Source organism: Haliotis rufescens, unplaced genomic scaffold (assembly GCF_023055435.1).
Source record: "Haliotis rufescens isolate VD_foot unplaced genomic scaffold, xgHalRufe1.0.p SCAF_55, whole genome shotgun sequence".
NCBI classification, from domain to species: Eukaryota; Metazoa; Mollusca; class Gastropoda; order Lepetellida; family Haliotidae; genus Haliotis; species Haliotis rufescens.
In genome coordinates, this window is record NW_025964279.1 from 1,165,477 (window position 1) to 1,180,532 (window position 15,056).

Genomic DNA, 15,056 nt, shown 5'->3' on the forward strand with positions numbered 1-15,056 from the left:
CGTCCATGATTATTGCTCGTATATAGCGACGCGCATGCAGTGTGCGTGTGTGTGTGTGTGCGTGCGTGCGTGCGTGCGTGCGTGCGTGCGTGATTTTACTAGCCCGGTCTAATGCCGGTTTTATTGTTCTATACCAGTTTAACATTTATTATGCCTCAAAGTGACATTGATCAATCAGAGAGCAGAACTACTGACCCCATATGAGGCCGTATACTGATGGTTGTTATTGACCTAATATGAGATAGTTTTCCGTCAATAACAGCCATATTTGGATTTTCCAACACCCACCTCACATATTTCACATGAAACCTCTGGTTCAGAAATTCGTTATTCGACACTGTTTTGTGTTTTAATATAATTATTTTTGATGTGCTAGGCCATTAATATTTTCTTAGATCACGTTCGTGACTTTATGGATAGAGATAAAAGTTAAAATTATCAACAAGATTTGGCCTCTAAGGTTTGACATGACATGTGCGATATGGATACCACATAGTGTAATCTTTTCGGAATAATAAATTCGTTATGGTACTTAAGTTGCCGTATGTGGTTTCATATTAAGTTAGCAGAAATATATGACACCGTAATCGGCAACTAAAGACACCATAACTACTAATATACCCCACCCATACACAGTATACTGACTGCGATACGACCAGTTCTTGTTTTGTCCCCTTCATGCTGAGCACCAGGCAGGGTAACAACAAGTAACATCTTTTAAGGCCTTTAGGTACCAAGCGACCGGGGGTCGATTCACAGGGCAGATACACTATCCACAAGATCAAGGAGGCGGCCCCTGTTTTAAGACATCCATACAATAGAACTTTAGATAAGAGGCATTCAATCTTTGTGATGAATGAGTATGGTTTAATACCGTCTTGAACATCATTTCGGTTCTATAACGGCTACACCTCTACAGTGCTCGCATTTCGATTTCCCTGCACTTACCGTAACGCGACCGCCTCCGTGATCTACTAGGTCCGGGTTTCGATCCCCGGCCGCGTTATACCAAAAGACGTTAAAAGATGGTACTTGTTGTTACCCTGTCCGGCGCTCGGCATTAAGGGGCTAACTAAAACAAGGACTGGTCGGCTCCGAGTCAGTATACTGTGTCTGAGTGGGGTATTCATGTTAAAACTGCGGCATGGTATCTCAGTGGGCTAGCACTATAAATCGGCACCAGTCCGGACTAGTACAAGCAGCCACGCACACACGTGCATGCATGTCGTTATATCTCTTTTTCTTGTGTCCCCAGCCGTGATATTGCTGGAATATTGCTAAAAGCGGCGTAAGCCCATACTCACTCATTCACTCACTTATATGTCTTTTGGTGGAAAGGACGTCTTCATGCCCATCCCAACTGGCAGTGTCAAGTCTTCCCTTACCCACTTCCCTTTTCCTTATCTCGACTTTTGATTGGTTGGTAAATTGTTGATGAAAATCAAGGGCGGGTAATTTGAGATCGCGAGAACTATGTAGCTTTGGGTACCAGTTTAAAAGTTGCGACTTCCATTCCAGACTTTGCTTTTTAAAGTATTTTGAATAAGTCATACAGTCCGTAACAGTTGTTTTGTGTTAAACTTTAGAGGTTGCATGATTAGAAACACATTCCGCCAACAATGTAACATAACAATATAGAATTTTTTTAAATATTTTTTATTACGCGTTTGAATCCTTATCTATCGTGTTGTCCGATTTTCGATCACGAATCGTTGATACTAATTAATTTCGTTTATCCGACGCACTCGTTAATCCGACATAATCATATGCAACCATCGATGTCGGATTAACGGGACTTGTCTGTACGTGAATGAGTGAGTGAGTGAGTGAGTTGGGTTTAACGCCGCTTTTAACAGTATTCCAGTTATATCACGGCGTGTCAGCTTAATGTGGGAGGAAAGCCCGAAGCGATGCAGGTCTCAGACGTTTACCACTTCGGTGAAACCCACGAGCACGGGTATGGTGCTGACAAACCTACAAACATAATCGGGGCGAACCGGGATTCGAACCCACAATCATAGGTTTCTGGCGTGCCCAAGGGACGCAACTCTGCACAGCGAATCGCGGCGCTTTAGACGACTGGGCCACCCGTGCCCCCTGTACGTGAATGAAATACGAGCCCGGGAGATATAGAGCATGGTCAGCTAAACGTGGGAGGAAGAAGGAAGTGCCGCAGGTTGTGGACGAGTACCATTTTGGTGAAAGCCGCATGCTGACAGACCAGGGTTCATTATTGGGTCGATTCTTGGATTCGGATCCTCGCAGGCCAAAACTTTGGGATGACGCAAGGCTCACTCATTAAACTAAACAAACACTATCATGAACATACTGACAGTCACATAACTGTGGCTGTTCTTAAACCCCGGATTAACCCATTTGGGGATTATCGAATTATGGGTACGAAAGTTCGGTCCGTATTTTGTGTCTGGGTGTACGTCCAGTTAACAATTATTGTTTTTGATAAACCTGAGGCAAAACTATCTTTTTCCTTTAGATTTTCTTTATGGAATAAAAAACTAATTCAAAAAGTCCTCAAATTTCTTAACCTATCGATTTTACTAGGAACAGTACCGCCCGGTTTAACGGGATTGAACTTTAAATGAGTTCTTCTTGAGCTGCCGATGTGACGTTGAATCTTACTCACTCACTCACTCTTCTTGAGCCGATGATGGTGGTCAAAACAGATTGAAGGAAGCGCGTGTCGATCAGATATACCGCTTGCATTGTCTAAACAGACTTTCAGCACCAATAGTAATCTATGCCATATTTCCGAGTACCTGAGATTATAGCTGCCATTTCTCGCTGTTAGCTCAGTTACAGCCTGTACCGCCTCGGCATGTCTGTATCTCTGAATGTCAGCCATCCCAACAAGGTGAAACAGAAAAAGATGCAGCACACTGACTGCACAATGAACGAAAGTCACCTACGAAAGTGTTAATTCGGTCACACCACAGATTGTATGACTGATCCGTTGTACGAACATTGCACAATATGCTACCGTTCAAGGATTGGCTGAAAGGTCAACACCTGTTTGAAAGGGTTTTCATGAATCTATTACCCTCTCCAGTTTACAACGTTTATTTACACCACCATTGGTGGCGATCTATCGGATATATACTCAACAACAAAAGTTCCTGTGACACCACTATTTTAGTGTATTTTTCAAGCAAGTAAAGTTTGGTTTTCAATATTGTAGTACATGTATGGAATCAAATCACAAAAACGCAATTGCTACAGAAAAGCATGCATTCCATGCAAAAGGTGACTTTTATGCAAGCCCCATGCATTTCACAATCCAAGAATGGGTATAAAACATGTGCGTTAACGGGATTCCATATGCATTGTTTAGCATCGTGCTGACAACAACCACTCAGAAAAACAACAAAATTACGCAATTATTCAACATTACGAAATGCCACGCATGGCCGAAAATGATCGTCTGCGAGCTATTTGATATGCTTGAATCAGGATCGAGTCAACGTGATGTTGCAAGAAAATTTAACGTCCACAGAAACCCCATTTGGTGTTTATGGCAACGTTGGCAACAGACGAATGCAGTCAGAGACCATCCTCGGAGTGGCAGGCCACGCGTAACCAATAAGACAACTGGATTCGAACACCACACCTACGAAATCGATTCCAGCCAGCAACAGTGACTGCAAGAAGCGTCCCTGGCCTTCGTCGAATATCTTCACAAACCGTACGTCGCCGCCTCAGATGTGCAGGGATTGTCGCCAGTCCTATTTTGACAGGAAACCAACGTCAAGCACGTTTACAGTGGTGCAGACAATGTCTACGCTGGACGGCCATGCAGTGGGGACAAGTTCTATTTACTGACGAGTCTCGTTTTCACCTCAGCCACAGCGATGGACGGATTCGAGTGAGTGAGTGAGTATGGTTTTACGCCGCTTTTAGCAATATTCCAGCAATATCACGGCGGGGGACACCAGAAATGGGCTTCAGACATTGTACCCATGTCGGGAATCGAACCCGGGTCTTGGGCGTGACGAGCGAACGCTTTAACCACTAGGCTACCCGACCGCCCCCACCATGTGTACCGACGTCGAGGTGAACGTTACGTCAATCATTGTATCGTGGAAGAAGATCGGTTCGGCGGCGGCAGCGTTATGGTATGGGGTGGGACTACAGCAAGACAGAGGACCCGTCTGATAGTGGTAGAGAGAAATCTCAATTGACAGCGCTACCGCGACGAGATCATCGGCCCTGTTCTACCGTTTTTGTGTCGTCATGGCCCAGGCATTACCTTTCAACATGACAACGCCCAGCCTCATATTGCTCGACTTGTTCAGGATTCTCTTCAACAAAGCAACGTGAATGTCATCCCCTGGCCGGCTCGCTCCCCTGATCTCCCACCAATCAAGCACATGTGGGATGAGTTGGATCGGCGCCTTCGACGTCAACCACGTGTCCAAAGACACTCCAGGAACTTCGAAACATGCTCCAGCAGATATGAACAGATATCCTACTGGACTTTGTGCGAAGCCTGGTCGATTCCCTGAGACGAAGATGTGTTGCTTGCATCGCAACAAGAGGTGGACATACACGCTATTGATTTGTAAATTGACATTTTGGCATGTTCATGTGTTGTTGTTTTTTATGAAATCACGCATTTTCAAAAGTCAGTATGGAAAATTAAACCATCTGAACACTTACATGAGTCTTTTATCTGTTGCAAACCGAAATTGTTTCAGATTTGGTAAAAGACATAACTTTGCATTAAATCTTATTCAATGTCACAGGAACTTTTGTTGTTCAGTATATATACGCCTGACATAGGAAATTGATCCCATTGTGTCTGATGCAGTGTGAGGAGTCTCCATGGCATCTCGGTGAGCTAGCGTAAAAGAAGTTTGGTCTGGTAACGAGAGCGAGCGCACACATGTACGCACACACGCACGCACAGACACACACGCGCGGACACACACGCACGCACACGCACGCACGCAGCACACACACACGTCGTTTTTTTAGTGCAATAATCCTATACATAACGTTGAATCCCATTCCGTGCTGAATGGCCAGTGCATGTCATGTTGCCAGAGCAAGTTAACCAATACTTCACAACAGCATGGAAACAACCAGTGTGTTCGTGAACACTTGCCACTGGACCCGTGAAGATCCGGGGTAGAACAGGTCTTCAGCATCCCATGCTTGCCGTAAAAGGCGACTATGCTTGTCGTAAAAGGCGACTAACGGGATCGGGTGGTCATGCTCGCTGACTTGGTTGAAGCATGTCATCGATCCCAATTGCGTGGATCGATGCTCATGATATCAATCACTGTATTCTCTGGTCCAGACTTGATTATTTACAGACCACCGTCATATAGCTGGAATATTGCTGAATGCGGCGTAAAACAACAAACCAACCAAATCAAATCTTAACTGTTTTAGTCCAATCGAAAGTCGGCTAAACCTAAGTTGAACATAGATTTTATGAGATTTGCTCTTTTTCTGGAGGATTTACGTGTCTCATGGACAAATGTACAGTGCACAAACTCAGGAAGAAGGAACACGAGAGCTATCCGTGAATTCAAAGAGTTGAACCACCCCACCCTATACCCACCCACCCCCGACTCAATAAATCCATAGGTTCCTGTTCCTCAGAGCGATCTATTGTATGTAAGAATATCATAAAGATACCTCTCTCTGGATTGCTTCGCGCTTCTCTCACACATCAAGCTGACACGTCATGATATTACTGACATAACTGGCGTTGAACCAAATTCGCATGCTTCCCGTGACATGTCAAAATTTTAATTTTAAAAACATCACATAAACTGCACAAAGTGTACCCCGGCACACAGAGAGTAGATATCATCTTACGCCGCTGACAACAATGTCCCAGCTTGATTACAGCGGCATGTGAATAATCGAGTCTGGACCTAGCAAACCAGTGATTGTTATCATGAACAACACGACCCGTGAAGATCCGGGGTAGAATAGGTCTTCAGCAACCCATGCTTGTCGTAAGAGACGACTATGCTGGTCGAAAGAGGCGACTAAAGGGATCGGGTGTTCAGGCTCGCTGACTTGGTTGATGCATGTTATCGATCCCAATTGCGTGGATCGATGCTCATGATATCAATCACTGTATTGTCTGGTCCAGACTTGATTATTTACAGACCACCGTCATATAGCTGGAATATTGCTGAGTTCGGCGTTAAACAACAAACACACACGAACAACGATCAACGCCGTCAGGGTATGTCACACACTGCCTCCATCAGTCAACACTTACACAAGCAAGGGGCACGGGGTATGGAGATACCAGGCGATCTATAAACCGGCCTCAGCGCCGAGACGTTCCTAGCTCCCATACGTTAACATAGACTTACGACAGTCATAACGCTAAGATCACTTTGTGGAACCTACCCTGTTTTCAGTACTATTCTTCATATATACACTATTCAAATACAGCTGTATTGTAAACATTGATAAAAACAACAACAATATTTAAGTCAATTGCATATTTTATTTGTCATAGTCATGACCTTGACCTTGACCTTGGAAAGCGATAACAAAGTAAGTGTTGCAATCATATGTTGAGACCTGTCGTCAATACACTGGCTGCATCTTTCTGGATTAAAGAGTTTTTACCCGTCACAAGTATTTCAAACATGTATTCGCGTTTCCCATTTTTGGTGCCTGCTAAATAAGCTAAATAAGAATGTCCATCATTTTAATCTCTGTTTCTCCCTGTTTTAAGACCACTGCCTAAATCCACCATACGTGTAGAATTTCAAGCTCCCACAACACGGTGCTTTAAGAGTTCAAGGGCAAGTTCACACGGAAATTAACCTATTTTTCTTGTACTATTTCCACTTTAAAAGTGTTAACCTAGAAGTGTCATAGACAAAAATATAAAAATATCACAATTAATCAACATATTTTTCGCATTAAAGCTATTTATATTTTTCACATTTACCAAGTGTTCTATTTCCATAACAAAAACACCATGGCTTATGCCTCTTGCAATATGACGTCATTGTGCCAATTGATATGTGTGTGATTCTTGCGTCTCAGATGCCAGCTAGCATAGTGTTATGCTGAGTCACCACTGCGCCGGAGTGTGTCGTAGGCCATGTTGTTTTACCGCAAACCGGTACTTGATATCTTTTGCGTTGAGAATAGACAAGGACCCAGTTGAATTGGCACCAATTACGTCATAATCTAAGGGGGTTAACTCAGGCCTGTTTAGCTCGAAAAACGAAGGCCTCATAACGGCATATCATTTTCACACTATTGTGAGCTTCCTACTTTCACTGTGAAAAAATGAGTGTATATTTTCAAACACAGATACTAACTAATTCTAAAATTGCGTTTTGTTTAGAAAAAGAAAGAAAGTAACTTTTGCGTGTACACTTCCCCTTTAACTATTTGCAACCAATCAATAAAATACAATGCCAGCCGAAGTGTACAAACAAGAGGGAATACAACGTTATTTAGACTCCTTCCAGTGTATTTGGACGTGGAGTCTTCCCTAGAATTATTTCCGGACGTTTAAGCCAAACATGGACATGAGCGAGCCGGACATTGGCGAACTCGAATGGGTGTTTCGGTGATTCGGTTGTTGCACAGGCGGGGGAGCGTTTGGAGTTTCACCTCCTTCCTGACTGCCAAACAGCCACCCATTCGCTTCTGAAGGTTCTTCTTGCTGTGGTTGTCGCTGCTGCCGTTGTCGCTGCCTGTCAGGTTGCCGATTGTTACTTTGGGGAGACTGTGACCCATCACCATAGTTCGTGTTTGATGTCGGCGCCCCCGGAACGAGTTTAGTTCTCAAAACATCCACTGAATCAACAAAATATATTGTTTGTTGTTTAACGCCACAAATGTTGAATCTTGACCTCAAGCTGAAAGCTTTCTAAAGAGTATTTACTCGTTCACTCACATCTTCGAATATCCAGCGTTTTATACACTGGATAATTGAGGAAGATGCTTCGTTATTTTCTTTATTCACTGCTTATGAAATAATTAATTTTCCGGTAGACATTTACACAAAAGGTATAAAATAAATAGGATATTTCATATGTCTCGTGAAATATCATGTTTCTCTCATCTCGTGACATGGGAAAAGGAGATATTTTCACACGTGGCTACGCCACGCGTGCAAATATCTCGCCCCCAACCCCCGTCACTCGATGAGAGAATCATGATATTTCACTCGACACATAAAATATCCTCTATAAATGTTTATAATAAAATCATCATAAGATGATGTATTTGTAAAGTACAGCACATCCAACTGAATCAATTAAGAAATAACCCAAAATGGATTAACTGTGTGTGCTTACTTCCTTTGTTCATCTCGCCTTGTAAGTGCCGTAGCGCTCTTTCAATTCCGGATTTTGTAATATGAAACGAGGGACGTGATTGTTGAGATGAGTACTGTGACCTTGAATGTGACCGTGACCGTGAATCTGAAAGGTGATAACTGATTGATTAGAGAAGCTTGTTTCGATGATAGAGGACACACCATTAAATATTCTACGGATGGCCTGGCATTTTTCTTTGAGACAGGATGCATTTTCGGTCTGTCTGTTTCGGTCTGTTTATGATAAACTGAGGAGCCGAAAAAAATAATTCTTTTGGTAAGACCAGAGGTAATTTTCTTTCAGTTCCATTAGGTTTGGAACAAATAAAAAAAGTGGATGTCTTGTACACCAAGCTTGTTGCCCCGTGTGATCCCAGCCAGAGGGAATCCCTCGTACATCAAGCATGTTGCCCCGTGTTGTCCCGTGTGATCCCAGACAGAGTGGATCCCCGATACACCAAGCTTGTTTCCCCGTGTGATCCCAGCCAGAGTGAATCCCTAATACATCAAGCTGGTTGCCCCGTGTTGTCCCGTGTGATCCCAGCCAGAGTGAATCCCTAATACAACATGCTTGTTGCCCCGTGTTGCCCCGTGTGATCCCAGCCAGAGTGAATCCCTAATACACCAAGCTTGTTGCCCCGTGTTGTCCCGTGTGATCCCAGCCAGAGTGAATCCCTAGTACAACAAGCTTGTTGCCCCGTGTTGTCCCGTGTGATCCCAGCCAGAGTGAATCCCTAGTACAACAAGCTTGTTGCCCCGTGTTGTCCCGTGTGATCCCAGCCAGTGTGGATCCCTTGTACATCAAGCTTGTTGCCCCGTGTGATCCCAGCCAGAGTGAATCCCTTGTACATCAAGCTTGTTGCCCCGTGTGATCCCAGCCAGAGTGAATCCCTAATACAACGAGCTTGTTGCCCCGTGTGATCCCTGCCAGTGTGGATCCCTAGTACATCAAGCTTGTTGCCCCGTGTTGTCCCGTGTGATCCCAGCCAGAGTGGATCCCTAGTACATCAAGCTTGTTGCCCCTTGTGATCCCAGCCAGAGTGAATCCCTAATACAACGAGCTTGTTGCCCCGTGTGATCCCAGCCAGTGTGGATCCCTTGTACATCAAGCTGGTTGCCCCGTGTTGTCCCGTGTGATCCCAGCCAGAGTGAATCCCTAGTACAACAAGCTTGTTGCCCCGTGTTGTCCCGTGTGATCCCAGCCAGTGTGGATCCCTTGTACATCAAGCTTGTTGCCCCGTGTGATCCCCTGTGATCCCAGCCAGAGTGAATCCCTTGTACATCAAGCTTGTTGCCCCGTGTGATCCCAGCCAGAGTGAATCCCTAATACACCAAGCTTGTTGCCCCGTGTTGTCCCGTGTGATCCCAGCCAGAGTGAATCCCTTGTACATCAAGCTGGTTGCCCCGTGTTGCCCCGTGTGATCCCAGCCAGAGTGGATCCCTAGTACATCAAGCTTGTTGCCCCTTGTGATCCCAGCCAGAGTGAATCCCTAATACAACGAGCTTGTTGCCCTGTGTGATCCCAGCCAGTGTGGATCCCTTGTACATCAAGCTGGTTGCCCCGTGTTGTCCCGTGTGATCCCAGCCAGAGTGAATCCCTAGTACAACAAGCTTGTTGCCCCGTGTTGTCCCGTGTGATCCCAGCCAGTGTGGATCCCTTGTACATCAAGCTTGTTGCCCCGTGTGATCCCAGCCAGAGTGAATCCCTTGTACATCAAGCTTGTTGCCCCGTGTGATCCCAGCCAGAGTGAATCCCTAATACAACGAGCTTGTTGCCCCGTGTGATCCCTGCCAGTGTGGATCCCTAGTACATCAAGCTTGTTGCCCCGTGTGATCCCAGCCAGAGTGAATCCCTAATACACCAAGCTTGTTGCCCCGTGTTGTCCCGTGTGATCCCAGCCAGAGTGAATCCCTAGTACAACAAGCTTGTTGCCCCGTGTTGTCCCGTGTGATCCCAGCCAGAGTGAATCCCTAGTACAACAAGCTTGTTGCCCCGTGTTGTCCCGTGTGATCCCAGCCAGTGTGGATCCCTTGTACATCAAGCTTGTTGCCCCGTGTGATCCCAGCCAGAGTGAATCCCTTGTACATCAAGCTTGTTGCCCCGTGTGATCCCAGCCAGAGTGAATCCCTAATACAACGAGCTTGTTGCCCCGTGTGATCCCTGCCAGTGTGGATCCCTAGTACATCAAGCTTGTTGCCCCGTGTTGTCCCGTGTGATCCCAGCCAGAGTGGATCCCTAGTACATCAAGCTTGTTGCCCCTTGTGATCCCAGCCAGAGTGAATCCCTAATACAACGAGCTTGTTGCCCCGTGTGATCCCAGCCAGTGTGGATCCCTTGTACATCAAGCTGGTTGCCCCGTGTTGTCCCGTGTGATCCCAGCCAGAGTGAATCCCTAGTACAACAAGCTTGTTGCCCCGTGTTGTCCCGTGTGATCCCAGCCAGTGTGGATCCCTTGTACATCAAGCTTGTTGCCCCGTGTGATCCCCTGTGATCCCAGCCAGAGTGAATCCCTTGTACATCAAGCTTGTTGCCCCGTGTGATCCCAGCCAGAGTGAATCCCTAATACACCAAGCTTGTTGCCCCGTGTTGTCCCGTGTGATCCCAGCCAGAGTGAATCCCTTGTACATCAAGCTGGTTGCCCCGTGTTGCCCCGTGTGATCCCAGCCAGAGTGGATCCCTAGTACATCAAGCTTGTTGCCCCTTGTGATCCCAGCCAGAGTGAATCCCTAATACAACGAGCTTGTTGCCCTGTGTGATCCCAGCCAGTGTGGATCCCTTGTACATCAAGCTTGTTGCCCCGTGTGATCCCAGCCAGAGTGAATCCCTAATACAACGAGCTTGTTGCCCCGTGTGATCCCTGCCAGTGTGGATCCCTAGTACATCAAGCTTGTTGCCCCGTGTTGTCCCGTGTGATCCCAGCCAGAGTGGATCCCTAGTACATCAAGCTTGTTGCCCCTTGTGATCCCAGCCAGAGTGAATCCCTAATACAACGAGCTTGTTGCCCCGTGTGATCCCAGCCAGTGTGGATCCCTTGTACATCAAGCTGGTTGCCCCGTGTTGTCCCGTGTGATCCCAGCCAGAGTGAATCCCTAGTACAACAAGCTTGTTGCCCCGTGTTGTCCCGTGTGATCCCAGCCAGAGTGAATCCCTGATACACCAAGCTTGTTGCCCCGTGTTGTCCCGTGTGATCCCAGCCAGAGTGAATCCCTAATACAACAAGCTTATTGCCCCGTGTGATCCCAGCCAGAGTGAATCCCTAATACACCTAGTTTGTTGCCCCGTGTGATCCCAGCCAGAGTGGATCCCTAATACACCAAGCTTTTTGCCCCGTGTGATCCCAGCCAGAGTGGATCCCTAGTATGTGAAGTTTGTTGTCCCGTGTGATCCCAGCCAGAGTGAATCCCTCGTACATCAAGCTTGTTGCCCCGTGTTGTCCCGTGTGATCCCAGGCAGAGTGGATCCCCGATACACCAAGCTTGTTGCCCCGAGTGATCCCAGCCAGAGTAGATCCCTAATACAACAAGCTTGTTGCCCCGTGTGATCCCAGCCAGAGTGGATCCCTTGTACATCAAGCTTGTTGCCCCGTGTGATCCCAGCCAGAGCGGATCCCTAATACATCAAGCTTGTTGCCCCGAGTGATCCCAGCCAGAGTGGATCCCTAGTACATCAAGCATGTTGCCTCGAGTGATCCCAGCCAGAGTGGATCCCTAGTACATCAAGCATGTTGCCCCGAGTGATCCCAGCTAGAGTGGATCCCTAGTACATCAAGCATGTTGCCCCGTGTGATCCCAGCCAGAGTGGATCCCTAGTACATCAAGCATGTTGCCCCGAGTGATCCCAGCCAGAGTGGATCCCTAGTACATCAAGCATGTTGCCCCGAGTGATCCCAGCCAGAGTGGATCCCTAATACATCAAGCATGTTGCCCCGTGTGATCCCAGCCAGAGTGGATCCCTAGTACATCAAGCATGTTGCCCCGAGTGATCCCAGCCAGAGTGGATCCCTAATACAACAAGCTTATTGCCCCGTGTGATCCCAGCCAGAGTGGATCCCTAGTACATCAAGCATGTTGCCCCGTGTGATCCCAGCCAGAGTGGATCCCTAGTACATCAAGCATGTTGCCCCGAGTGATCCCAGCCAGAGCGGATCCCTAATACATCAAGCATGTTGCCCCGTGTGATCCCAGCCAGAGTGGATCCCTAGTACATCAAGCATGTTGCCCCGAGTGATCCCAGCCAGAGTAGATCCCTAATACAACAAGCTTGTTGTCCCGTGTGATCCCAGCCAGAGTGAATCCCTCGTACATCAAGCATGTTGCCCCGTGTTGTCCCGTGTGATCCCAGGCAGAGTGGATCCCCGATACACCAAGCTTGTTGCCCCGAGTGATCCCAGCCAGAGTGGATCCCTAATACAACAAGCTTGTTGCCCCGTGTGATCCCAGCCAGAGTGGATCCCTAATACATCAAGCTTGTTGCCCCGTGTGATCCCAGCCAGAGTGGATCCCTAGTATGTGAAGTTTGTTGTCCCGTGTGATCCCAGCCAGAGTGAATCCCTCGTACATCAAGCATGTTGCCCCGTGTGATCCCAGCCAGAGTGAATCCCTCGTACATCAAGCATGTTGCCCCGTGTGATCCCAGCCAGAGTGGATCCCTAATACATCAAGCATGTTGCCCCGTGTGATCCCAGCCAGAGTGGATCCCTAGTATGTGAAGCTTGTTGTCCCGTGTGATCCCAGACAGAGTGGATCCCTAGTACATCAAGCATGTTGCCCCGTGTGATCCCAGCCAGAGTGGATCCCTAGTATGTGAAGCTTGTTGCCCCGTGTGATCCCAGACCGAGTGAATCCCTAATACACCAAGCTTGTTGCCCCGTGTTGTCCCGTGTGATTCCAGCCAGAGTGGATCCCTAATACACCAAGCTTGTTGCCCCGTGTTGTCCCGTGTGATCCCAGACAGAGTGAATCCCTAATACAACGAGCTTTTTGCCCCGTGTGATCCCAGCCAGAGTGGATCCCTAGTATGTGAAGTTTGTTGTCCCGTGTGATCCCAGCCAGAGTGAATCCCTCGTACATCAAGCATGTTGCCCCGTGTTGTCCCGTGTGATCCCAGGCAGAGTGGATCCCCGATACACCAAGCTTGTTGCCCCGAGTGATCCCAGCCAGAGTAGATCCCTAATACAACAAGCTTGTTGCCCCGTGTGATCCCAGCCAGAGTGGATCCCTAATACATCAAGCATGTTGCCTCGAGTGATCCCAGCCAGAGTAGATCCCTTATACAACAAGCTTGTTGCCCCGTGTGATCCCAGCCAGAGTGAATCCCTAGTACATCAAGCATGTTGTCCCGTGTTATCCCAGCCAGAGTGAATCCCTAGTATGTGAAGTTTGTTGCTCCGTGTGATCCCAGCCAGAATGAATCCCTAGTACATCAAGCATGTTGCCCCGTGTGATCCCAGGCAGAGTGGATCCCTAATACAACAAGCTTGTTGCCTGTGTGATCCCAGCCAGAGTGAATCCCTAGTACATCAAGAGTGGACCCCTAGTACATCAAGCATGTTGCCCCCTGTGATCCCAGCCAGAGTGAATCCCTCGTACAACAAGCTTGTTGCCCCGTGTGATCCCAGGCAGAGTGGATCCCTAATACAACAAGCTTGTTGCCTGTGTGATCCCAGCCAGAGTGAATCCCTAGTACATCAAGAGTGGACCCCTAGTACATCAAGCATGTTGCCCCCTGTGATCCCAGCCAGAGTGAATCCCTAGTACATCAAGAGTGGATCCCTAGTACAGTCTTCTCCAGGCCTGTCATACCGCGCCACTCTGAGCGAGCTGTATATCGGGATTGAGGCCACGGGACCACACCCACGGGAGAACAGCGTGCTCGATATTTGCCTGATGGTTTATGGGACCCTAGCGCAAGTATAACACTTCTTAAATATAAATGACGAAAGTTTCCTTCATTTTTGTTCAAATATCCTAAAACTCACCCTGGGAACTCCGATGCCGGCCGAACATGGACTCCGCCATGTTGGACCAGGCCAGTACAAGAGCAACTGCTGCCAGGAACCTCATGGTATTCATGGCCACGCTGTCTGAGTAGGGCTGTTGGTATGTCACGACCTTGTAAATATACCCAGAACTGAGGAGGGTAATCTCACTCCTTTGTGCCACTCCCTTATATACTGAACCCCAGAGAGCTTTCGTGTCAATAGCTATTGATTATCAACCACTGAAAAACTCACTTTTTCGCCGAATAGATGAAACAAAATAATTTCGTGATTCATGTCATTATAAGGTTTTTGGTCAAGGTTTTTATGTGACAATCCGAAATTAGTAATAACGACATAAAACACACAAACACATCTTGCATGTCTAGTGACAGTTCAACACGGCCCCAACTTGATTAGAAAGTATGCGGGCGACAAGTGGGTCATCTGGGATTTTTTGAAAACGGAACAAAATTCTGAATTTCATGATGGTGGAAGAAGCGAATACGAAAGAACTCTTGACTTTCAAGAAAGCAGTTTTGGTGTTGCATCAATATTGTCTAGGGATGCAGATAGTTAGATGTTTAAGTCTACCTTTGTCGTATCAGGGACGAGGCTGCATACGCTGATAGGTGAGTGAGTGAATATTGTACTGAAAGTCGCAATCAACAATATTCCACTTACATCATGGCTTTTGTAAATATCCAGGACCAGGTTAACCAGAGACAAAAAGCATTAGTATCGAC

The 15,056-nt window shown here is 47.0% G+C and overlaps 1 protein-coding gene across 1 annotated transcript; it reads right to left on the reverse strand.

The window, feature by feature from the left end:
- Positions 1-7,301: 7,301 nt before the first annotated feature.
- On the reverse strand, positions 7,302-14,457 carry LOC124144945. Its single transcript, XM_046514566.2, has 3 exons — positions 14,311-14,457; positions 8,313-8,438; positions 7,302-7,809 (listed from the first exon to the last, which is right to left on the reverse strand). Exons 1-3 carry the CDS (start codon positions 14,402-14,404, stop codon positions 7,508-7,510), a joined length of 522 nt encoding a protein of 173 aa, XP_046370522.2. The 5' UTR covers positions 14,405-14,457; the 3' UTR covers positions 7,302-7,507.
- Positions 14,458-15,056: the final 599 nt, after the last annotated feature.